The sequence below is a fragment of the Chelonus insularis genome, unplaced genomic scaffold (assembly GCF_013357705.1).
Source record: "Chelonus insularis isolate UGA/USDA-ARS -01 unplaced genomic scaffold, ASM1335770v1 contig_603_pilon, whole genome shotgun sequence".
NCBI classification, from domain to species: domain Eukaryota; kingdom Metazoa; phylum Arthropoda; class Insecta; order Hymenoptera; family Braconidae; genus Chelonus; species Chelonus insularis.
In genome coordinates, this window is record NW_023276663.1 from 14,069 (window position 1) to 40,824 (window position 26,756).

The window sequence follows — 26,756 nt, forward strand, 5'->3', positions numbered from 1 at the left end:
TATATAATATATGTATCTATATTCCAAAAGTCAAGAAATTCCATTCCATTTATTAATCAATCTTAAGAGAAAAAAAATGTATTCTCATATTTATTTTTAGACAGTATTATTTTCAATATACACATATTTTCCACTTGTATTATCAATTCAATACTATTTTTTCATTTATATTTTCGATATACGTTACTGCCATTATTGTTTATTATGTACACTTTTCACTTCTTATTATTTCTGTATCATTGCATCTATTTATAGCTAAATCACTCGTTTTCTCATTATAACAACAAAACAATCAATTGCTGATGTTATTTTTACAGAGAAATTCAAGGAAAGTCATCATTTTCATTAAAGCAACAAACGATGTTTGATAAAGAAAATCAGTTAATTATCATCAGAAAACTATCAGCAAAATACAGTGATGTCTATCACTGCAGAAAACATTTAATTTCAACAATCAATATGATTATTATTTACAACAAAGTTACAAGGCGTAATCACGAAAAAATAACAAGTTGTAGTGGAGAGAAAGGCGTATGGAACGAGGAACCAAAGTCTATTTAATAATAACGTATATGTTGGACTTGATTGACTTCTCTGGTAATTATTCATTAAAAAAATATTCATATATAATACTGATCTATATAATTAATAATAATAAATTGATATTTATTTAAATAATTATTTTCACAGTTTATACTGCAAAAATATTGTGATATGGACTTGAGATAAAAGTTGACAATTCAATTGCTGGTAGCGGAAACACGTAACTCGATGATTTGGATTATAAGCCATTCTTGTCTATTGAAATCACTTACGGAGTGGTACAGAAGATTATATACGTGATTGACTGTGTTACTAATAAATTAAACAAATTATAGACAATTGGGATTCCAATATTTGGAATTGAGTGAGAAGAATTAAGAGACAATTAATGCAATCAATATATTATAATACGTGTACAGTTTAATTGAATTACGATATATATTATAAGTAAAGAAAAAAATATTTTTTCAGGCTGTTATTATCAAGTAGTGCTTATCTCATCGTATTGAGCCCTCAAAAAATATTTTATATTATTATATGAGCAAAATACGATGTCAATAACTGATGATCTCATTAATATTAATTAGCAAATTTTTCATAGAATAATTATATATACATGAAATTACTAAACTTTTTATGTATTCCATTTAAAAAATATTAAATAAAATTTAAAATATTAAAAATAATTATTAATGTAATTTATCAAAGCATGAACTGATTGAAATAGTTTTTAGAGAAATAAAACTTGTGATGATGAAATTTAAATATTTGTCTTTTATTTGCCGCCAAAATTACACTTGAGCGCCACGAGTCGGAGAATATGAAAACGTGGGTAATTTAAAATTAAACATTCCTATCTTGACGTGTTTATCTGTCTTTGCTTTACCTTGTTTCAGTCCACCCTAATCCAAACGAAATAAATAATGGCTGACCTGTGTCGTTATTGCGTGCATCCAACGATAATAATATTTACATTGTAAGGCTGGGTTACAGTTTTACCTTGAAGATTCAAGAATTTGTTTTGGAGTTTTTGTTTTCTCACAAGTAACCAAGTGGAAAGTGAAAAAGCACAATTGATTATGATATCAGCTCGTGAAGCGCGCTGAACAACCTGGCATACGTAAATATGCATCATAACGAAAAATTTAGCAAAAAATGCTTTAATATATTATCAAAGTGTCCATTGTTATGACTTGTACAATGGGAACAAACGATGGAATTCGAGTTTCTACAAAGTGAAAAATGTAAATAAACATAAAAATGAAGCGAATTTTTATTGTTGACCAATATTTTAGTATTATAGTTGTCGATGTTGTCAATGTCTGACTCATACTCTTGAACTTATCAAGAGTTTCATTAAATATTTCACTATGGTTCACATACCGAGCGCATATACTTACGACTTTTGGACTAAAACTCCGACTGAAGTAGTCGAGTTGACATGTCTCATGCCCAATGGTGTCATCATTCCATTGGAAGCTAATCGGAATATTACCCTCGCTGAAATCAAAGAGGTAAACAATCTTCAATGCATTATACATTTATTCAATAAAATATTTACTTCATTAGATACTTAGCTCATTTTCTTGATTTCGAAGATTCATCCTTGTGCTCGAAATCATTTATTTAACTTTCTTTATGTTTAATTTTAAACAAAATAATAAAAATTGTATGTATTGTTAATTCTATGCCGTTGAATGATGCTAAAAATAATTTTGACGAATTTATTTTTAGGACTTATGGGAAGAAGCAAGCAAGTATCCGCTCCATGGTACATTAAAAGATGCACCATCTTACGTGTTCTCATGCATCAATTCAAATGCCGAGGCCGAAGAGTTAAGAGATGAAAGCAGAAGATTATGTGATATAAAACCTTTTTGTTCTGTCTTGAAAGTTATTGAAAGGGAAGGGGTCAAAGGTGACAGGAATTTAGACTCACAGATTGGTGTACTGATAGGAAAAGGTCTTCATGAGTTTGCTGCATTGAAAAACTCCGAAGTCAATGACTTTAGATGGAAAATGCGACTGTTGGGAGATGATATCGCACTGCAACGACAAAAACTCGATTGGGAGGAAAAGATGCGCTATCAATATCCACCTAGATTAGCACCAACTTCAGCAATTCCGAAAAATATTGAATCTCGACTCAAGGATGGGAACATGCAGGTCCTTACTAAATTTCAGAGTACTGAAGTAAGTAAAAAATTGAACAATTTATTCATTTATAATATAGCTACAATTTTTGAAAAAATATTTATTATCAATAATTCTCTGAATTAATTATTTTGATCATCATTCAATGTCGAATCTTGTGAAACATGTATTATTGGATATTTAGGAGTAATTTGCTTGAGAGGTTTCCTCGAAGATTTTGGTTCAACCATATCAGTTGGAAATCTCAAAGTTTTCTTTTCTTTTTCTTGAGTTATGTCCAAATGAGAAGAAACAGCTTGTGTCAAACTCATGTTTGTAGACGTGTTATTACAATCTTTGCCAGTATTTTTAAAATTCCTCTTTGTTCAACTTTAGCTTTCTCATAATTTGGGTTGTTTTCTTTAGCTTGAAGTTCGTCTTTTGTCCCTGGGCTATTAATATTAAAATAACAGCTTTCCTTATTTATTGGAGGTGATGAAAGATCAATTAAATCTGTATATCTGGGTTCTGATATATTCTTATTAATTAAGTTATCCTCAGCAATATATTCTGTTATTTTTAATCCTTGGGATCCGAAATCATTTTTATCTTGACTGGTAATATCATTGTACTTATTTATTTGCCCTGCTTCTAGTTGGTCTGAATAAGAACTTTCATCTAATATGTTTTTCACCTTATTTTCTTGTTGTATTATTTCCAATAATTCTCTATGAATTGGCGAATCTTCTGTTTCAAGACGACATTCTATAGCTTTTAACTGAGCCTATTATACATAAACAGAAAAACAATATTAATAAAAGTACACTATTTTTTTACAGTAATATATAATTACCTCTTTAGTAATGGCTTTTTTACGCCAGTATCTAAGATTATCATTTATTTTACACTTTTTTTCCTCATCTATCAAAGCTTGAATAGATGCATTTTCAATTTTTCCTATGAGCTCTTCATTTTCCTTCTTTTTAGCATCTAATGCTGATAAAAAATACCTAATAAAATATTTTATATATTATTTATTTCCACGATTAATATTGTCATTATAATTATTGTAAAAATTTTCTTACTGATATTTATCATCAATTGGTTGTAATTGAGTTTCCAAAAGTTGAAATTTCTTTCGCTGATCTTCAAGTTTAAATTTGAACTCCGTAATTGTTTCTTTATATTTTTCAATAAGATTAGCATTTTCTCGGATAGTTTCATCTCGATCATTTTGTAATGTTGTTAGTAAAGCAGCTTTTTCTGCTTGCAAAGCTTTTATTTCATTATTTTTAACCTGTAAAGTACGTTTGATTTCATGGTAGGTTTGCTTGTAAGTCATCATCGTTTTATATACTTTTTGACGACGATCTTCTAGTTCTGCAAACACTGAATTCCCTGTAAAAATATTTCTTATTTGATAAATGAATTCTATAGATTCCAATACTTATCGTACAAACCTTTTGATGCTTGATCAGCTGGCAACATTTTTAAATTATCTAACTCTATTCTACATTCTGTTAATTCATCACGAGTAGCTTCAAGAATTTTATTCTGTTCTGCCAGACGTTCTTTAGTGTCCTAAATCAACGAAAGAGAAATTATTTAATGAGCAAATAATTAGTACGATTTGATACTTACATCATAGACTTTTCGTAACTCGGATAAATCTTTGAGAGTTTCTTTAAGATCTTCTTCCAACTTTAAACAGGCTTCCTGCTTAGTAGACAACAGTGTTTCTAATTCTTGTATCTTATCTTCTAGACCTAAAATATCATTTCTAAAAGAAATTTCATTCACAGGAGGAGCTATAACAAGTGTTGATAATTTTTTATTGACTTCATCCAATTCTTTTTGTAGTACTACATTCTTTTCGTCTTTTTCTACCAATGTAGCTTCTAATTCATGTAATCGAGTGGTTAAAGTATTTATTTTTATCTTGTTCCTACAAATAATAATTGTAACAGTTGTCACGGTAGTGAATGAGTTATTAGTCATATTAATGAAAATCTATGAATTACTTGTCTTCTGCTTCCTGTAATTTCGTGTTTATTGAAGCTTCCAGTTGTTTTTTTGATGTTTCCAAAAACTCTATATTCTCCTGTAAATCCTGTTGAAGGGTTGTCATACTAATTATTTTAAGCTGCAGTTGATGATTTTCTTGTTTTAATCTTTCATTCTCAGCATTTTGTTTGGCTATCAAAGCCTGAAAAGCTTTGTGATCATCACCAAATTCTTCATCATTTCCTTGAGCTAATGTTTCACTGTTAGTATCACAATGGAACGTTGAATCAAAATTCATTTTGAGGTTGGAGTTTTAGCGTCTTTAAATTATACTAGAAATATTGTATGAATTATCGATTTAATTTATTAAATTATTAATTCACAAAAAAAATTACAATTAATATTAACTATACAAAAGTATATCTTCTCATTAATATCTTTTTTTAATATATAAAAATGAAAATAAACAATAACAAACGTAACGGACATTCAAATCGAAACTGTTTGCTTTCAGTTTGAATTTTCCAATGTCTGTCGATAAAGTAGAGTGGAGCCTACAAATTGTCAATTTTTCAATTTGACTAAAGATTATGAAAAAATTTTCATTTGCTTTAATTGAAATTAACAATATATATATATTTCTATTGAATAAATTAAATATATTTAAATTTATTTTTATTTTCCAGACGACTTACACTTTTCAAATATCTCACGATACAACGCCATATCAACTGATAGATCTAATTTTAAAGAAACGTGCAAATACATTGATGTCGAAGGATGAAATACCATCGGATTTTACGTTAAAAGTATGCGGTCAAGAAGAGTATTTGATTGGTGACTATCCGCTGATTCAATATAGCTACATTCAGAACTGCATATCACGGGATATCACTCCAACTCTCATCACAATAAATATAAATAACGTCATGGTAGATCAGGATAATTTATTCGAAAATCCTGAGTTAGATACTTTAAAACGAGCTCGACCGACTTTTTCTACTCTTACATTGCGCAAAAAAGGTAAACATATTTCAGCTTGGAAAATCGAAGATTGGTTTGTATTCAACGTCAATGGGATCTCTCGATTGAATTGTGATGCAGCGAATAGAACTGTTGAGGTAAATTTAATTATTGAAACTAAATAAAAATTCAATGAAAATCATCTTAATTTAATTATAACTTTACTTAGCATAATAATCGTGATAATATTATTCCTCAGGTGGGGTTACAAGCAGGTTTGTTTCACGGTGGAAAGTCTCTCTGTGAGAGTCAAAAAACCAAAGAAATAACTGTCAATCCCGATGGTAGTTGTTATTGGGAAGAAATGCTCAAGTTTGATATCAGGGTCAAAGACATACCACGTAATGCACGACTTTGCTTCGTTCTTTATGAAATAAGTAAGACTGCTAAAGGCCTCAAAAATCGAAGACTGGTTAAAGATTCAAAACAAGATTATTTTATAAATCCATTGTGCTGGGCAAATACCACAATTTATGATTTTAAATCACAATTCAAAACGGGTGCAATGACACTTTATACATGGACATATGTTGAAGACATGCAAAATGAAGATTTGTTACATCCTCTTGGGACTGTTGTATCTAATCCACATATAGATCGTGCTGCTGCTTTAATGCTTACATTTCCTAAGTATTTATCAACATCTAAATAATTCTTTTAATATTAAAAATTTTCCTGTGTATTTATTTACTTTATTGTTATTTGATTTTAGTTACGGAAAAGACAAGTCTGTATTATATCCTTCGCCAGATAAAGTTGTTGAATACGCCATGAAGTTACGTGAAACTAAAGAAGATTATGGAACTGAGGATATAAATCAAGAGTCTGAAATGAGTAAACAACAACTAGAACAATTAAAGCTGCTTGCTGATCGTGATCCTTTACATGAACTTCATGAGCAGGAGAAAAAGACAATATGGGCTTTGAGAAGACACTGTCTTCGTGAGATACCAAGTTTGTTGTCAAAATTGTTGCAATGTGTAGAGTGGAATGATCATGAAGAAGTTGCTGAGGCAACTGCTTTAGTACAGCAGTGGCCAAAATTGCCTGTAGAAAGAGCCTTAGAATTATTAGATTATGCATATGCTGATCAAACGGTTCGGAGTTTTGCAGTTCGCTGTTTAAAGGATGTTAGTGATGAAGATTTAAGTTTGTTTTTGCTGCAATTGGTTCAAGCATTGAAGCATGAAAATTATTTATCGTGTGATCTCACCGAATTTTTATTACGACGAGCGCTCAATAATCAGAGAATAGGACACTATTTATTCTGGCATTTAAGGTTCATTTTAATTTTTTAAATGTTTAATTTTTTATATTATGTTCTTATACTAAATAATTTGTCTTTGTAGGTCTGAAATGCAAGTAGCATCTGTATCAGTACGATTTGGACTCATTCTTGAAGCTTACTGCCGTGGTGCTCAGCAACATATGAAAATTTTATTCAAACAAATGGAATGTTTAGATAAATTAAAAAATGTCTCTGAGCAAGTGAAGCAACGGAAAGATCGTAAATTAGCTCTTACAGCATTTCAGGATTATTTACAAGAACCGCATTGCCAAGAAGCTCTCTCCAATATTCTTAATCCATTGGATCCAAGCTTTCGATGGCATCAAATTAAAATTGAGAAGTGTAGAGTAATGGATAGTAAAATGAGACCCCTTTGGCTTGTGTTCGATAATTCGGATCCTTTTGGAGACGATATTTATTTAATTATGAAACATGGAGATGATTTAAGACAAGATATGTTAACTTTACAAATGTTAAGAATAATGGATAAATTGTGGAAGCGAGAAGGTTTAGATTTACGTATGAATCCATATCGATGCATATCTACTGATAATCGAGTTGGAATGATTGAAGTAGTCTTAAACGCTGAAACGATTGCAAATATTCAAAAAGAGAAGGGAATGTTTTCAGCTACAGCTGCCTTCAGGTTATTCTTTTTATTAAAAAATATATAAATTAATGATTAATTTTTTTAAAGATATAACTAAGAATTATAATAGTTAATCGTAGAGAAAAAAATTAAGGCAATACGTTTTTTTTTACAGACGCGGTTCTCTTCTTACTTGGTTAAAAGACCACAATACCACAAAGGCCGCACTTGATAAAGCAATAGAAGAATTTACGTTAAGTTGTGCTGGCTATTGTGTAGCAACTTATGTTCTCGGAATCGCTGACCGGCATTCAGATAACATAATGGTCAAGAAAACTGGCCAATTATTTCACGTAGACTTTGGTCATATTCTTGGACATTTCAAGGAAAAATTCGGCTTCCGGCGAGAGCGAGTGCCCTTTGTACTCACTAATGATTTCGTTCATGTTATTAACAAAGGACAAACTAAGAAGGGTCAAGCTGTTGAGTTTCAACGATTTCAGAATTACTGCGAGACGGCTTTTTTAGTTCTTAGGCGTCATGGTGGATTGATTCTGTCTCTTTTTGCTATGATGATCTCCACGGGATTGCCCGAACTTTCGTCAGAAAAGGATCTTAATTATTTAAGAGATACCTTGGTAAATTATTTAACACATTTTTAATTATGATTATTAATAGTAATTAATTTATTCAGAGAAATAATAAATAAAATAATTGTAATGTTATAGGTATTAGAAATGTCGGAAGCTGAGGCACAAAAACATTTTAGAAGCAAATTTGATGAAGCTCTTTGTAATTCGTGGAAAACTTCGTTGAATTGGGCTTCTCATAACATGGCTAAAAATAATAAAACTACGTAAAAAATAACGTAAGACTGCAAGTGCTCAGAATTTATAAATTTGTTTATGATTATTTTATTAAGAGTGGTAGTTGTCAGCGATTCATTTAATGAGATTTCATAGATTTTCTGATAATAATGAAAATGAAGATGATAACATACATTGCCAAATGTTTTGAATATTTTTTTTATGAGTCTAATGCTCACTACAAAATGTACATGTTAATCCATATGCCTACAACAGTGTGATTATTCAAAGCAATATCAACTATTTAAATAATTTAGATAAAAACAACACATTTTTCATAATGTAATGTAATCACTGGCTCCACTCATTTGTATTGTATAAATAATAATTAGGATACAACTTTTTCAATTTTTAATCACAATTGGTCAACTATTCGTATAAATAGTTACAATTGAATCTTTTTCGAATGAAACACTTACCAAATAAATCTGTAGATTTTTAAAAAAATTTTCACACACAATATTTATAATAATATTTTTTCGAAAAATTCTTAATGAAAAAAAAAAAAAAATTACCAATAACTACATTTGCTTTGTATATTTGCTAGAACAGTTAGATTTTCCAAATGAACAGTAAAATTAATTATAAATAGTACAATAAATAAACACAATAGGCACCACTTTTAATAATCAATCACATACGCAAGTGCCAATAAATTGTTATTTTAATTTTCATTAATTATTTCGAATTTATAAATCATTTTAGATAATATTAATTCGCTGTTTATCCAAGACTTTATTGATGCAAATCATTTTCTCAGATACAAAATTATAACTGCCTATCTTATAGTTTTAAAGATTTTTTCTTGTTCAATTTCTGTATTTATATTCAATTATATATCGTTATTTAATTTTTCCGTTGTTGCAATATACTCTAAAATTCTTATATGATTATAAAATAATTGACCAACATTTCTAAAATTGGATTAACAAAAACTTACATTCAAGATCACTCTAATACAAAATGAAATAGCTTGAAGACTCAAATTAATGTTATTTTTTGCCAATATTGTTTAAAATTCACTGTTTACTAGATACTATCAATTTTCTTCTTATGATGAATATTTGTGGTACCTTGTCCATCGTTCACTGTAAAAATATCTTATCAAGTATTAAAATATATTAAAATAATTAAGTTAAATTATTTTAACTCAAAATAACTAGCAGTTTATTTTTATGACTATTTATTCTTAAATAAATGATATTAAATAAAACTAATATTTTTTTGAACAATATCGGCTAAAAATGGACTATAAATGATATTAAATCGTTAAGCATTTAATAGAAGCTTCATGAATTTCAATTTTTCACAAACATGAATAAAATATAGATATTGTAATGGAAGGAAAAAAAGTGAACAAAATTTTAGACACAGACTACATTTTTAGGTTTGGTCGCGATGCAACCAAGTACAATGCAATTATAATTATGATAAATATTTAATAATATTACTCTTATTATCAATATTATTATTTTAATATTTTATTATAATTATTACTATTATTACATTTAATTGTTAGTTTTGCCACAATCGTCGTTATTTCTTTAATTGTACTCCTCACTATTCTTATATTAATTATAATTATGATTATTATATCATTTATAATAATTAATTTATCATAATTTATAGGGTAATTATGTTTCTGGGATATGATAAACCATGCTCTGTTTAAAAAAAGTAAGAACAGCATAAGTTAATATTTAGATTTATATAAATTACATGTTCACTAGTTAATTTATTAACTATTAGGTTGATTTATTGAGACAAATTGTGCGTTAAATTACACAAAAATTTCGCAAGAGATTTAATTTTACGTAACTTTTATGTATTGTATTAAATTGTCATTATTATTTTAAGTTACTATCATTTATTGGGTGAAATAAGTTTAGTTTAGTTTATCTGTAATTTCTAGCCGTTTTTTTAGTTAATACACAGCAATTGAATTAGTCAGTATATAAGCAAGTCAACTTGTCATATGACTTGTTAAGAAATTAATGAAAATGTTGTGAAAATTATTCGGCTATTATTATGATTATCATTGGAATTTAAGAGATATGTACATAATTGTAAAAAATGTTACGTTGAATCTGTTGAATAAATTGATCGATTTTCATTAATTCTGGATGAAAAATTTAAATCGATCAATTTTAGTAAAAAAAAAAAAAAAAAATTGACCGTCGATCGATAATCGACAAAAATGCAATTCAAATCATTAACAAATTGTTATTATAAACGAATTTGTTATTCGTTTTTTTTTGTCGATTTTCTGTTGGTCAGATATGAATTATTTTAATTTATATCATAAATTTTTACGAGATTAATTGCAAAGAATTATTTAGGCAAGTATATACTGAAATTGCTGATGAACGCCATCACTATTATTATAAATATGCTTTGTCTAATTATTCTTGTATATACCGTTTAGCTTTTAAAAACCAAATTCAATGTATTTCAAACGTTATTTATTACTTATGTAACGAAATGCAAACAAATAGAAATTCACAACGATAGTACGTAGTTCATTGTCTTATTGATTTAAAATCTCCTTTCCAGGTATACAGTTTATATGTAGTAATTTATTGATTGAATTAAAATATATTTGATAAATAATCGAATTGAAAAATACAAGTATATTAATGTATATTGATTTCAAAAAAATATAAAGGTACACGTTGTAATAATATCACCCTCTGTATATTAGTCTTAGCTCGCTTTCAATACAGCTCAGTACTCAGCTACTCTGCGATCATCCCACTTCGAAACGTTAATTTATCACGTGAATATTGTAAAAAAACTATCATTCATTTCTTTGTGAACTATCATCATTCAAGTGGTGAAGTAGTTAAAATAATTCAATTAATTGTATAAAAAGTATCAGTAATGTAAGTCCAATTGAGTTGCATATTTATGATAGAGTAATAGAAATTAAGAAAAAATTCCAATTAATTTCTCTCATTAATTAATAATTATACTTTCTCAGACATTAATAGAGATAATTTAACTATGTTTTTTCATGATTATTTTATTGAGATGTGAAATAAAGTTCACTGTTGTAAAACATAGATTAAAATCTATATGATGTATTAAAGCGATTATAGTTCCATTCGAACACTTGAAAGAAATTGACTGATTAGAAAGTCAATAACTTATACAAATTTATTTATTGCACGGGTGTATTTTTTTTATTCAATAACGTCATATATTATTATGGATAAAAAACAAATTCAAAACACTTTAAAAATTTCTTTTATTGCTATTTAATTGGTAAATATAAATTTTAAAAATATTTTTATTTCAGATAACAAATAATCAAAATAATTTGAATTTAATTTATCGAAGAAATTATAAAGTGAAAAAGCGAAATAGATAAAAATGACTGAGAAACTGTTGCAAATGATACTTTATCACAAACAATGAAAGAAATTGCAAAAACGTCTCACAAACGATAGTAATTTTTATCATCTTTGAAGCTTGGAAATTTCCTCTTCTTTTTCAAGAAATAATCTTTTATAATTCACGTAAAAAATGACTGCCACTGAAGAAAGCCAGCCTTTAATTCAACCAGCTCCAACTGCTTCAACAAGTTCAACCCAACGAAATTATAATTCAATAAGCATTGTGAGTACATTTAATATTTATTACTTTAGACAAAAATGTTATTGATTGTAACAATCAATGAGAGAAGGATAACAAGTAGAGAAGGAAATTTGAAGCCATATCATGATGAAGAAGGGAATGGCTTCTCGAGAGAAATCGAGAACTCCAAAGGGATTATGGAGAGAAGATATTCTTGTCAAAGGGGACTGCTAAGTCTTATACGTTTTCAACGTTCAACTGATAACTAAAAAAATTTCTTTTTTTACAAATATTTAAATTTATTTTTTGATCTGTTTAGTTTGCACAATTATCAATTTGTTAATTTACAATGATATAATGAAGGAAGAAGAGTTAAATAAAGATAATATTCTTATTGCATAACTTACCATTCCTATTACAAAAATAATCAAAGTTATGAGATGAACCCAGTTAATTATATCGGTACTCAATAAAGATAACAAAATTTCCTTTCTTTCAAAAACAATAAATTAACTAATAAATAATCAGTAATTATATCGATTAAATTTATTGTAATTAATATTAAATCTTGAAATAAAAAACATTAATTAAAACAGTGGGAAGCGAAAGGAGAACAATTGTCAAATACTCGTGATGCATCTTTGGAAAATGTTTTACGAATGGAACCGATTGTTTCGTCGGGATCGGAAGGTGAAAAAATACTAGAGGTTCCTGATAAAATTACTTATACGTGGAGTGATGTGAATGTTTATACTACCACTCGAAGTACACGGGCATGGGAACGTCTTTACCGCAGAAGAAAACCAGTTGAACAGAGGCACATCCTGAAAGATGGTAAAAAAAATTAAAAGATAATACTATTGCTTTTATATGGTTTGGTATAAAGTCATGTAATTTTATTTTCCAAAATTCTTAGCTTGACCATTTCAATTTAAATTTATCCATTGAAAACCAGAAGATATTCAAAAACTTTTTACGATCATCAATTCTTTGCTAGTCTTTGTTGAAAATAATAAAATCAATTAGATTAAGACTATATTTTTTTAGCTTAGCATTGGATTATCAGATGGTATTTGAAAGAAAAACTAATTTTTTATCAATTTAAAAAGAAATTTGGAATACTTCGAGATTTTAAAATGTTTTGAATTTATTGAGTTTAATAAAGAAATGGTAAAATAACGAAATATATTTTTAGTCTCAGGCGTGGCATATCCAGGAGAATTATTAATAATTATGGGCTCATCAGGAGCAGGAAAAACAACTTTATTAAACGCTCTGACCTTTCAATCTGGTCGAGGTCTAACGGTCTCTGGAATGATGGCTGCAAATGGCCAAAGAGTGACGCCAAGTGTACTTACGTCGAGAACGGCATACGTACAGCAGGATGATTTATTCATTGGTACTTTAACTGTCAAGGAGCATTTACTCTTTCAAGCCATGGTGCGAATGGATCGGCACATTCCTTATTATCAAAGAGTTGAAAGAGTTAATGATGTTATATCAGAAGTAATAAATGTTAATTTTTCATCTGATAGTAATTAAATATTAAGAAAATGATGTTCTTTATTAATCTAAAAAAAAAATCTTTTAATAAATTCCATGTAATGATTACTTTTTTATAGCTTGCTTTAACGAAATGCCGAAATACCATTATTGGAATACCAGGTAGAGTTAAGGGACTTTCAGGAGGTGAAAGAAAAAGACTCGCTTTTGCTTCAGAAGTATTGACAAATCCTCCTTTGATGTTTTGTGATGAACCCACTTCAGGGCTTGATTCGTTCATGGCACATCAGGTGGTTTCAGTGTTGAAAGATTTAGCTGGTAATAATTATTTTTAAATTAGCAGTAATTTATTTCTTGAAATTTTTGAAGTTGAAAATTAGCATCAGCTGTTTAATTCAAAACATAATAAATCAAATATTTTAGCTCAAGGCAAAACAATCATTGCTACTCTTCATCAGCCTTCTTCTGAACTTTTTGCTCTTTTTGATCGAATACTTCTCATGGCAGAAGGTCGAGTAGCATTTATGGGAACACCTGAACAAGCTTATACTTTTTTTAAATCGTAATAAAATTTGTCAAAATATTTTTTTGAATGCAATAAATGAATTGGAGATTTATATTCACTAAAATCATTTATTGGTCTAGGGTGGGTGCTGTATGTCCAAGTAATTACAATCCAGCAGACTACTTTGTTCAAGTTTTGGCAGTAGTAGCAGGTAAAGAAGCTGAATGTAGACATACAATAAATGCAGTATGTGATGCATTCCAACGTAGTGATCATGGAATGAAAATAGCACTGGAAGCTGAAGCTATTCAGAATGAATTTACAGACTTGTTAAAAGATAGAAAATTTAAGGATAAAAAATCACCCTATAAAGCTTCTTGGTGTGAACAGTTTCGTGCTGTTTTATGGCGTTCCTGGCTGTCAGTTATCAAAGAACCCATCCTCATCAAAGTTCGTTTACTTCAAACATTTGTAAGTCTTCAACTCGACTTTATAAAATTACTCCTCCAAAGATAATATTTTCACAACCTATGAAAATTTTTCTTCAGATGGTTTCTCTTCTAATTGGAGTTATTTACTATGGTCAAGTATTAGATCAAGACGGAGTAATGAACATTAATGGTGCACTCTTTATATTCCTAACTAATATGACATTCCAGAATGTATTTGCAGTTATAACGGTAAGTTTTATTTCATTCAATAATAAGAAACATTTTTAAATAATTTAAAATTTTTAAAAATATAAAAAAAAAATAATTTCAAAATATTTTTTTAACTTATAATGATGTTAGAATACACTTAAACATTAACTCATGCTTGTAACTTGACTTTTACTTTACATACATTTTCCATAATTATGTTTGGAGTTTCAGTAAAACACCTCTTGCAAGTTGAACATACTCATAAGTTCATTTAAACTAAAATTTATTCTGCTTATCTCCAAAACACAGTAGGAAACATGTAAAGCTTAATTTCATATACATCAAAAGTATGTAATATAGAGATTATTTCTGAACAGAATTGTAATTGATTCCAGGTTTTTTGTGCCGAGCTTCCGATATTTTTACGTGAACATCGTAATGGAATGTACAGAACAGAGGTGTATTTTATTTGTAAAACTCTAGCAGAAACTCCAATATTCATAGCCATTCCTCTACTTTTTATATCCATAGTTTATCCCTTAATTGGACTTTATCCAGGTGCTGGTCATTTTTTTATAGCTGCTGGTGTCATGATACTTGTAGCAAACGTGGCCACTTCATTTGGTAAGCAAATTTAGCAAAACTCGTTGATTATAATTAGCTTAAAAGTGTAGTTTTATTGGAAATAAATAAGAGAGAATTGAGACTTATATTTTTATTGAATATTTGCAATATGAGTATGCCATTTGAATCGCCAAGGATTCTTTTGTATTTATTCTCACTTGATAGAATTACAGAGATCATAAATATTATATTTCAATGACCGTACTTGAACAAACACCACCGCGGGGGATGTTTATCCACAACTTTAGAATGCTTGTTTATGCAATAATTAAATTGTTAATGTTGTTCAAAATTGTCATAATAATCTTGGAGTAATTATATTTAATATCATTATGTTATTTAACAGGATATCTGATCTCTTGTACAAGTACAAATATTTCAATGGCTTTATCTATTGGTCCACCTGTTATCATTCCATTTCTATTGTTTGGAGGATTCTTTCTAAATACTGCGTAAGTATTTTTAAACATTATTAATCTATCTAGCTATTATTTAATAAAGAAAATTTATTGTCCTCCAAAAACATACTTGATACCAAGTGATAGCATTTCTTTATGATAATTTGAAATAAGAGTTAAGCCTTTCTTCACCAGTTATTCATTTTTAGATATTTCAAGAAATAATTGTCCCCTCATTTTCCAACATCGATCGTTATTTAAATTTCATGTTTATTTAATGAAGCTATACATAAAACATCCAAACTTAAATGATTAAGACATTTCATTCAATTTATTACTGCAATAATTTATAAAAATTTTTGTAACGGTCTCATAAATAATTTAATAAATTTATTGTTTATTTATTTTTTTTTTTTTTGACAGCTCTGTACCGTCGTACTTCAAATGGTTTTCGTACCTCTCCTGGTTTCGTTACGGCAATGAGGCTTTGCTAATAAATCAGTGGTCTGAGGTCGAAACGATTGCTTGCACACGTAGCAACGCAACCTGTCCCAAGAGTGGACATATGGTCCTGCAAACATACAACTTCAACGAGGTTCGTGGATCATTTAATTTAATAAATACTTCATTTAGTATACTTTCTTATTATAAATCAGTGAAAGTTATTGATGATCAACAAGGTTTTGCTGATGTTCTATAAGGAAATCATATTGGTAAATACATCTAGAAGATTGATAATCCATGAACTATTGTTGGAGTAGTTTTATTAACTTCCTGCTGCTATAGATAATTTTCTAATGTTATATCATCTTATTTTCATTTTCAGAATGACTTTACATTAGACATCGTCTGTCTTTTCTGTCTCATCATCAGTCTACGTCTGCTTGCATTTCTCGCCTTGTTTTCCAAAACTCTCCGTCGACATTAAGAAAAATGTATGCAGCTGAGAGCATCAAATTACAATCTTACATCTAATTAATCATAAATGTTTAAATTATAGCTTTTATTAGTTGGTTTAATTTGTATTTTTAAAAACTGTAAATATCTAGACAATTATACCATTGTTGATATATTAATTTATGATTGAAAAAATATTAATAAAAAATATCAAATGTATGAAGAAATTGTATTCTAATCAACCTTGTTTCTTTCCATTATTCGCTGATAAGGAACTCATGGAATTTAGATAATATGCTTTATTAATTAAATAAAAATGATTGATTGTCATGAAAGTGTTGATGCATTTAGCAACCCAGTGGCCTGTGCTCTATATTTATCTTATGAAATTTATATGACACAACATTTTGGTATTTATTTATACTGCCAAATACCCCACGACCTGTCGTGAATGATTTTAAGTGTACTTATTCCAGGGGCATTTCCTGTCCACGACAACAAGACCACATCGATATCAGTATCGTAAGAAAACCGGTTGATAAATACACCGTGTGACCACATCAAGGGTTAAAAAAAATATATCTATGCCCTGAAAAGATGGCAAACAAATTCACTCATACAAACAAATGTAATGCGAAATTTAATCATGAGACAGAGCAATATCTTGGTGGTATGGTCGTAAAGAAGTTATATCCGTTACTCGATATCATTTTAGAAGTTACGTCAATGCGTAATGAAGTACATATTTATGATATTTATCATTTCAATGATTTTCAGTTTTATTTCTTAGCGTATTTTATCGGCCTTTTTTGCGGAGTCAGCAAATGTATTTACTATGCCTTCAGTTGACTCTAAGCATTGGGTAATAATTTTTTAATGATTTATGTTTATGTAATAAATAATGTTAATTAATTTAAATAATGATTAGTGATAATATTTCATTTATATAGAATATATTATTTTTCTTGATTAGAATAATTTAATATTAAAAGTGATAATTAAATGAAAACCTGGCAGCAGTATGAAGAAATAAATTTTTTTAAATGGCTTTGAATTTAGAAATTAAAATTGTAAAATTTTTAATTAAATCAGATCCTTATGAATATTTTAATTTAAAAAAAAAGGCTAGGACATTGTAAATTTAATCCCTATTTATTTCTTGACACAATAAAAAGGTTTATCCTTGTTTTTCTCTAACAAGAATTTCCCTTTTTACTACAGAAAGTAAACCAAGTAGTGTAGAGTTTCGTTCTTCGATTAATTTCCTACCAAGTTCTAGATGCACAAGGATACTTGTTCAAATTTTTATGTAACACACGCCATCATAAAGTACTATATTTATCACATGAAATAAGATATTCAAATAATTTATTAAATCTATAAAAAAGGCAAAAAAAATGTGACAAATAAAACAAAAAATTCATTAAACTTTTGATACCTAAAAGATAACAATGAAAAAAAAACGTGGAAAATTTTTTAATCATTGAAAACAAAATTTTATCTATTTTTCTTGATAATTTTAATTATTTCATTTAATAAATTATTAATTCCAAATATTCCATAAGTATTTATCAATATTGTTTTTATTAATAAATAAAATAAACTGCAACGTAAACAAATTGATAACTTCAAATACTATTACGATATATTTTATCTGTTTTTCATAAACGCTTAATTGCTACATTGAATATCATGTAAAAATATAACATCTTTTGGTAATATTTTATCAAATTATGTTAAAAGATTATCAAGAGTTTTATGAGTTACAAAAATGATTAACTTTGATAATAAAGTAAATTATTTTGTTTATTAAAATCAATTAATAATTATTGACTTTTATTATGCACATTTTATGATAACTCTCGAACATGTGGTGTTGATAATTGTATTGTAGGATTTTATGTAGTAAAAGATGTATGAAGATTAAATATAAATAAATTTAATCGATAGTAGCTGGTAAGACCAAGTATCGGTTCTTTTCATATAATACAACTGAGCTATGACAATCCCTTGCAACAGTCGTGTTCGGAAACTAAGCGATTTCAGTCGTGTTTCAGCGCAAAGGCTTCCTTCAACAGGGAATGGATGACAGGCATAATTATTCACACAAAAAAAATGTTACAATTTTCTCATATATTATCATATTTTTTTAAATTAATTTAATCAGTGTAATGTGTGATTTAAATAAGTGGAGTAACTCTGTAAAATTATAATTGATAGTCTTATATTCTGATTCAAAGTGTTAAAAGAAAGTTGAGAATTTACAAATCAACTTAAAATGTTTTCATTTTCGGGAAAGAATAAACGAAAAAAAATATCTAAAGTTGTTATTGAAACATCACCAGTAAGAATACAGGGTGTTACACTTTCTTGGCGTGATTTATCTGTTTATGCAATGAATCGTAACAGTAGCATTTGCAAACAACTCATAAATAATGGTAAATTGAATAAAAACTACTTTTACTTAGTTAAATAAAATTTGTCATATTTTATTTAATGGTTTATAATGATTTCAATGAGATGAATTGATTTTCTAGTTCGTGGAATTGTTAAACCTGGAGATCTAACAGCTATTTTAGGAGGAAGGTAACTTGCTGTAGTAATTGACTTCATAACAACTAATATATCATTTCTGAATATCTTTTTGCAATTATTAGTCTAATGGAAAATAATTTATTTGTAGTGGAGCTGGTAAAAGTTCATTGATGACAGCTCTGGCATTCAGAACAGGACGTGAGTATTTTTCGAGAATATTATTGATCATACTAATTAATTGAAATAGGTGATATTGATGGTGATTTATTGTTTCAATTATCAGCTGGTGTTGTTGTTCATGGAGAAATCAGAGTCAATGGACAGCCGGTTGATCCTACCTACATGAAACATTGCACTGGCTTTATGCATCAAGAAGATATTTTTATTGGAACTATGACAGTACTTGAACATTTGTGGTTTATGGTGAATATTTTTGTTCATCACAAGCTGTAACTCACAAAGTTTTTTCTTAATAATAATGTTTTTTATTACAACGACTTTAAGGATAATTTAATAATAATTATCAAACCGTAATACATGCTAAAATGAATTGCTGATAGTAAAGAGTGAAAACTGTTTATCAAAGAAGTTTTATTTATATTCAACTGTTCTACTTCAACAGGCTAGAATGAAATTGGACAGAAGAATACCAAATTGGGAAATAGAAGAAAGAATAGACATTCTATTACGAGAAGTCAATTTATATAACAGAAAAAATGTGATGATTGGAACGGGTGGAGATGATAAGGTTTTATCTGGTGGAGAAAAGAAGAGACTAGCATTCGCAACAGAAGTATGAATCAATTAAATGAAATAATCTACTTACTCACATACTCATTAATTCAATGTTGTAATTAAAAAATATTTTTATAGCTGTTAACTGATCCAAAAATTTTATTTTTGGATGAACCAACTACGGGTCAAGATTCGACCTCTGCCACAGCTCTTATCTCACAATTGACCTCTTTTGCTAGTCGAGGTCGAACTGTTCTTTGTACAATCCATCAACCGAGTTCTGCTATTTTCAAAGAGTTCCATAAAATTATTTTGGTTGCTGATGGAAGAATTGCTTTTGCTGGCACACAAGAAGCTGCACAAAGATTTTTTGCCAAGTAAAATAAGAAATTTATTTAATGATTTCTTAATAAAACAGAAATAGATTATTTATGTCTTTTGTTTAAATTATAGACAAGGTTTTGAATGTCCAGAAAATTACAATCCAGCAGACTTTTTAGTTGCAACTCTAGCTATTACACCAAGAAATGAAGAAAATAGTAGACGAACAGCCCAAAGCATTTGTGATGCTTTTCTCACCAGTGAAGCTTGCAAGGAAATAGATATTGCATTACAACATGAAATTCATATATCTAAATCATATGATGTAAGTTAAAACTTCAATTCACTTCGTCAATCATGTTTTATATTTTTTATCACTTCTGTTTGATTTTTTCAGTGGAGATTAGATATTTGCAATGATTTGTAAGTATGTAACTCTCAAGAATGTACAAAAAATGAGTTTATAAATATATATATTTGATACTTAATTAGAATAATTAGTGATTAATTATTGATGTTTAGCCAAGAACCTAGATGGTGGTCAAGATTATTTTGGCTGACTCATAGAGGATTTTTGCAAGTGTTAAGAGATCCTTCTGTACAAATGTTCAGGATACTCCAAAAATTGGTACATATGAGAAGATCTAAAATATTATTGAAGATTAAAAAGTTGATTGCTAGCTAACACATTTATAGATTGCTATTATAATCTCCAGTGCGTCGCTATGATGGCAGGTCTTTGTTTCATTGGTGCAATAAATCTAGATCAACTTGGCATTCAAGCAGTTCAAGGAGTTCTTTTCATCCTTGTAGCAGAGAATACCTTTTTTCCAATGTATGCAACATTATCATTGTTTCCACAAGAATTAGCACTCTTTACAAGAGAACATCGAGCTGCTATGTATCCTACACATATTTATTACCTTTCTCGAATGATTTCGTTGGTAAGCAAAGTTGCATAAAATTATAATGTTTAATTTGCTAAATTTGTAAATATCTGACAGAGTATTTATTATTCATTGCAGGTACCAGGACTAATTTTAGAACCTGTCCTTTTCACTATGGTAATTTACTGGCTGACAGGATTACGAAGTACAATAGAAGCCTTTGGACTTACTTTACTTGTCACTATTTTTACTATGAATGTTTCTACAGCCTGTGGTTAGTTTTCTCTTATTCATTTACAATAAAAATCCAAATGATATTGATATTATTTATTTTATGCTTTTAGGATGCTTTTTTCAGCAGCATTCGAGTCAATTTCATTAGGAATGGCATATCTTGTACCTTTCGATTATATTTTGATGATTTCTATGGGCCCCTTTGCAAAACTCAGGTAGGGTGAATGTACCCGGACTTGACCGTGAACTAATAATTGATCAGGTAGAAAAATTTGGGTTGAATAACTGTTCAAAGATTTGCTATCTTTGTTAGCTTCCTAGGGTCAGGTATTAGCTTTTATTGGTCAAGGATTCAAACCTACTTTATTTATGTCAATAAATCAAAAGGAAAATAAATTGACATGCAAATAAATACCAGGTTGAGGTTTCGGGGTTTCTTCTCCTTAATTTAAATTGTCAATATCATAAAAGTTCATTGAGAAGTTGGAAACTGATACGATCCGTATTGTAAACTCTAAAAGAAAGTTTATAGACATCTTAATTAGATCAATTTATTTTCTTTTCCGTCTTCTGTACTATTGTTACTTGTTTATTGTAGGAATAATTGTTTCGCTATTATTAAGAATTGTACTTACTATTCTAGCTCCTTGCCGATTTACGTGAAGTGGGTTAGATACATATCATGGCTTTTGCATTCAACCGAGGCCTTGACAATCGTTCAATGGCAAGGCGTACACAATATATGTATGTTTACAAATGTTCATCTGTAAATATTTATAAAATTAGCTTTCTCATTAACATACTTTTAACAGCATGTGAACTAGAACGAATCGAACTCCCTTGTATTCGAGATGGATCTGAAGTAATGGAGCTTTATGATTTCCATGAAGACAATTTCTGGATAGATATTCTTGCTATGGCCATAATGTTCATTTGTTTCCATCTTCTGGGATATTTTTGTCTCTGGAGAAGATGCCGAACGAAATGAATGTATAAATATAAGCGATACTTTTGAAAAAAATTATTAAACTTTGTACATCTTTATATAAAATGTTAACTACAATTCATCTTAAATAAGTAATAAAAGCAATTTAAATAAAAAAACACTTGCAGATGTTTGGATTACACATTTAATGGTTAATTTGTTATTAGAAGAAGTGCAAAAATGCGCAAATTTTTTATATTTTTACGATGTCGATAATGTAGAAATGTATGAAAATGACCGATCAACGGTAATTTTTCGGGCGCCTGTAGATGGCGCATCGATAGAATGCGAGAGCTGGAGGTAAATACACCTCTCCGGAAAGCAACATAAAGCGGCCATTTTTACCATAGAGCAATCTAAAGCCGCTTGTTGCCGCTGCAAGCGAGGTAAAAAGAGCCTACAGCAAGCAAGCATGTGCGTATAACGTGTGCGTCCTCGTAGTCGTCGGCTTGAGGTGAGTGGAGAGAGAGAGGATATCGTCGTTGTTCTCTCGTTCGTATGTTCCCCACATAAAGCCTGTAGTGACGATTAATAATCGCAGCGGTACGGACGTGTTTAGTGTCGTTCTTAGTGTTTTTTTGGTGTTTGTGAAAATTGTACTCAATGCCAGTTTAACTTGCAAACAATTCTAACGAAAACATTGTATTGTGTTAAGCCAAGTTGTCGATTATGCGTCCTGACGCGACGCCCGTGTGCCGTAGCCGTGTTCGTTCCGGTACCCGTGAGTGCAGAACGACAATCGTGATCGCGATATGTGTCCCTGAATGCAGTTGAGAAGCAACAACACTGGAGATATCGAGTATTAACAAGGTAAGTTGTGTATCATTTTTATTTTCATTCGCCAACGTAGAGAATAAAAGAATAGAGAAGAACGTTGGGAAATTTTTATTACCACTTCTCGAGTAGGTATTCACTCGCCGGTTCTCTGAAATGGATCTCAAGCATCCTGAGCTCATATAGAAATAGAACCAGAAAATGTGAAAAATAGTTTCCTAAACAAATTAGACGTTTTTTATTTGTTCTTTGATGAAATGTTTAAATTATGACGTTTGTTTAAGTTGGAGTAACAGAGTGTTTTGACAGCTTCTTAAAAGAATGACGATATAAAGCCCAGTGAAAATGGTAAACTTTTTATCTGAATTTTTTTTCTCCCTTTTGTATATAAGGTAGAGAGGATGAACCGTGATTCGTGCATCTTTTCTCTGGAGGTTTTTTCTTTCTTCTCGTCTTCTTTCCCCACGTCTTCCGTTTTGTTCCGTCCAACTGCAAACGATCGAGTTGGAACCCCTTTTAAGCAGCGTACACGAGACTTTTTTATCCAACTCGCGTGAGTCGATCCGAATGTCCATAAGGAGAGCGATCTCTCTCGAGGTGCGGACGTGAGTACGTCCGATGCTGCCTCTACCCTTTACCTTTGTAGTCTTCACGAACAGCGTTCCTTTCGACGTTGCAAAATTGCCTCGACTCGATTGTACTCTTATACTTGCCATTTCAGAGAGTATCTCGACCTTGGTTCAGATCAATCCCTCTTCATTCTATATTATTCTCTTTCGCTAGAATTTATACTAAACTTGAGTTAAATGTGCAACAACTTGCAATAAGTTTAGTACGATACACATATTCTTCAGCTTCTCCTCTTATGGCTCAAGTGCTTATTATCCACCATACGTGTATAATACTAAGCCTCTCACCTTCTTTCAACCGTTTTTCTTTCAAGGACGGATAAAGATGATCTCGCGGGTGAGAAGACATACAAACCGTGCATGTCGACCACAATAATGACGTTACTATAATACAGCCGTTTCGTGAGCATCACATAAAGTCACGAGCTGGCGCCAGTATTCTCTATATTATGTATGCATACATCTTTAACCATTATTACACTTCGAACTTCAAATAGAAATCTTTGCTCTTCATTTTTATTTTCGACAAACGTTCTCACGAAGTCAGCAAAAAATGTATACAAACAAGCTCAATTGCTTCGTTCTCGAAATCAAACAGTAAGAAAGCTAATAAAAAGGCTTTTTGATGATAAATTCAATCATCTAGTATTTTATTATTCTTATCATTTATTTTAGTTTTTATTTTTTTTTACTATCTAAAAAAAAGATAGTTAATTTCCGGAAATTTTGATATGTAATTATATACTCTCGCCTTAAGCAAAAGACCTTATTTTTTTCTTGAGAATAAATTACATAGCTTTTGTTATGCTGTTCATTTTTATTCCCAATGACATCCCGATTTTATTCTGATGGCTTTGGGATGATCGATGGATTTCATATAGATTCTTTTATTATTGAGAAGGAGGATAAAATATGGAAATATGATATACAATCATGCGATGGGTACACGAGCGTGTGTGCATTCAATATGATTTTAATTCATTCATGGAAGTGAGTCTGAATTTTTTATCAGTACATATTTCTGATTTTTTCATGGTCATTTTGTGTGTGATTATGTTTGTTGATTATGCAATGAAATATTACTAAATTATTAATAACGAAATTTCTGTGAATTCAGATGTTTAAATATTTATACTCCATTCCTGAAAATTATTAGTTAAAACAAGTATTCGTTTGTTAAATTATATTATCTATAAACATTTGTTGTTTATGGTTGTAATAACACAAAATAAAATGCCTTTCAATATGATGCATAAAAATGTAGGTGTTAAAAGGTTGAGTGGATGAAGAGAAATTTTTTTTTAAGCGTTAAATACTTTTTTTTTATCAATAACTGGTATGATAAAAAAAAATGCATTAAGGAATCTTAGTAATTTAATTGATAAAATAGATTAAAAACAATTAATTTAATTGAAAACTTTAATAAAATGTATTTGATAAAATTGAATTGTTTTAAAATTTTTATGTATTGAGTTGGATTTTCTTTTTAAATTATTTTATTTATTAATAATGAAATAAAGAAAGAGTTAAATAACTGTTATTAATTATCCAATAATGATTATTATTACAAAATTTATTTATTTTTAAACCAATTTTTTGTAAATTAATCGAATATTCTCTCATCGATGTTGGATGCGAGTGAAGATTTAGTCGACAAATATGGATGAGACGCATAAAACGAGAGTGAGATCTTGACATGTCTTACAAGTTGTGTAAATTTTATTAAACTTTTATACCCTTTTTTTCCTTCATCTTTAAAACCTGCTAGCATCCGGTAAGTTTTAGTTTAGTGTTTAAAGAAAACGACCAAGCCTTAATTGCTAAATAAATAGAATACTGATAGTACTTTCTATGCATTGTAAAAAAAAGTTGATGTACAATTTCTCTTCTTTTTAAAATGATTTACTTCTTACAACTATATATATATATATTTTATAAACTATTTTATTTAACCATATGTTTAGTTCATTGTTTCAAGTGATATCCGCTCTGTCAATATATAGGTATAGTGTCATAATGCACGTGTATGGATGTATATTTAGTGTCGACTGGTAGAAAATTATCGTGACGCAGCATGTGATTTTATTAACGTCATGGAGACTCTGAAATTTTGCCTCTAATCCTCTGAGATTTCCGACATTGAAGAGTAGACCAGACACCAGAATAATATTATTATGGAGTGCATATTCAATGTCAGTTGATTATCTTTCAAATGAATTTATAAAACAGTGTCGTAGTTTTTTGTCTTGTTTAAAATTTTAATTTAATTTTCTAGAAGAAATTAATGTGACAGATTTAATAAAAAAATTTTATTAAAATTCTTTTCCTCAACTATTTTATAATGAACATTATAATCTTTGTGACATTGTTATGTTAATACTTTGAGTTTATTTTTCTCAATTTTTCATTTAAATTTATAGTCCAGTCAAATGAGGGAAATGGGATAATTTTGGTTTGCTGCGGCCAAATTAATGATTTATAGATGACTGGATCGGAAATTTCGCGAGAAATTCAATGGTGTAGGTTAAAATTGTTTGGCACGCATAGGGGGGGAGTAAATCGCGAAAAACCGCCCCCCCTCGCGAATTTCTCGATTTCTATGATAGATATGAAAAAATGTTTTAAATAAAAGTTGTTCAGAATTCAATTTTAATAAAAAAAGTACTGAACACTTTTTTTCATATCTTTGATAAATAAAAAGTTATTCGCGACTGAAGCTTCACTATTGACAAAAGCTTCAGTCGCGTCTAAGAAAATTAATAAAAAATATTTAATATTTGAAATATTACTTTTTGGCGATTGATTTTGAAAAATGAGATATTAATTTACATTTTTAGAGAAAAATTTTTTTTTTTTTAATAATTTCTTCATTATTTTTATTAACAATTAATTATTTAAATCATTCCCATTTTTGTTCAAATGCACCGATCAGCCCGATTTTGGGCTCAAAATGTGCAGAATTAAAAATGGAATATTTCATCTATGCAAAGTTTTTCATTATTTTGCACCTGTTCAATGTTATACAGGTATAAACATTTGGGCCCCCGAGAGCATTTTTCCTCTTCT

The 26,756-nt window shown here is 29.2% G+C and overlaps 4 protein-coding genes across 5 annotated transcripts; 3 read left to right on the forward strand and 1 right to left on the reverse strand.

The window, feature by feature from the left end:
• Nucleotides 1-1,438: 1,438 nt before the first annotated feature.
• On the forward strand, nucleotides 1,439-10,954 carry LOC118070456 (phosphatidylinositol 4,5-bisphosphate 3-kinase catalytic subunit delta isoform-like). The gene is made up of 8 exons (XM_035089057.1): nucleotides 1,439-2,057; nucleotides 2,278-2,736; nucleotides 5,367-5,801; nucleotides 5,903-6,333; nucleotides 6,416-6,982; nucleotides 7,053-7,637; nucleotides 7,756-8,218; nucleotides 8,309-10,954. The coding sequence occupies exons 1-8, from the start codon at nucleotides 1,914-1,916 to the stop codon at nucleotides 8,438-8,440; spliced, it is 3,216 nt and encodes a 1,071-aa protein (XP_034944948.1). The 5' UTR covers nucleotides 1,439-1,913; the 3' UTR covers nucleotides 8,441-10,954.
• Nucleotides 2,774-5,175, reverse strand: LOC118070457 (protein Spindly-like). Its single transcript, XM_035089058.1, has 7 exons — nucleotides 5,076-5,175; nucleotides 4,698-5,012; nucleotides 4,318-4,621; nucleotides 4,137-4,257; nucleotides 3,762-4,074; nucleotides 3,530-3,686; nucleotides 2,774-3,460 (listed from the first exon to the last, which is right to left on the reverse strand). Exons 2-7 carry the CDS (start codon nucleotides 4,976-4,978, stop codon nucleotides 3,005-3,007), a joined length of 1,632 nt encoding a protein of 543 aa, XP_034944949.1. The 5' UTR covers nucleotides 4,979-5,012; nucleotides 5,076-5,175; the 3' UTR covers nucleotides 2,774-3,004.
• Nucleotides 10,955-11,286: 332 nt separating the features above from the next.
• LOC118070462 (protein white-like) lies at nucleotides 11,287-16,753 on the forward strand. Of its 2 annotated transcripts, none has more exons than XM_035089061.1 (12): nucleotides 11,287-11,328; nucleotides 11,745-12,064; nucleotides 12,619-12,856; nucleotides 13,218-13,528; nucleotides 13,645-13,843; nucleotides 13,949-14,087; nucleotides 14,171-14,501; nucleotides 14,579-14,710; nucleotides 15,067-15,295; nucleotides 15,642-15,747; nucleotides 16,117-16,288; nucleotides 16,520-16,753. In XM_035089061.1, the coding sequence occupies exons 2-12, from the start codon at nucleotides 11,972-11,974 to the stop codon at nucleotides 16,619-16,621; spliced, it is 2,052 nt and encodes a 683-aa protein (XP_034944952.1). In that variant the 5' UTR covers nucleotides 11,287-11,328; nucleotides 11,745-11,971; the 3' UTR covers nucleotides 16,622-16,753. The 2 variants fall into 2 exon arrangements, with proteins under 2 accessions (XP_034944952.1, XP_034944953.1); XM_035089062.1 differs by having other exon boundaries at nucleotides 13,269-13,528.
• A 1,844-nt stretch (nucleotides 16,754-18,597) lies between these two features.
• LOC118070463 (protein scarlet-like) lies at nucleotides 18,598-22,406 on the forward strand. The gene is made up of 14 exons (XM_035089063.1): nucleotides 18,598-19,028; nucleotides 19,128-19,176; nucleotides 19,274-19,323; nucleotides 19,409-19,548; nucleotides 19,748-19,918; nucleotides 19,999-20,237; nucleotides 20,314-20,506; nucleotides 20,579-20,604; nucleotides 20,704-20,809; nucleotides 20,898-21,125; nucleotides 21,207-21,342; nucleotides 21,430-21,517; nucleotides 21,946-22,046; nucleotides 22,115-22,406. Exons 1-14 carry the CDS (start codon nucleotides 18,869-18,871, stop codon nucleotides 22,288-22,290), a joined length of 1,863 nt encoding a protein of 620 aa, XP_034944954.1. The 5' UTR covers nucleotides 18,598-18,868; the 3' UTR covers nucleotides 22,291-22,406.
• The last annotated feature ends 4,350 nt before the right edge of the window (nucleotides 22,407-26,756 follow it).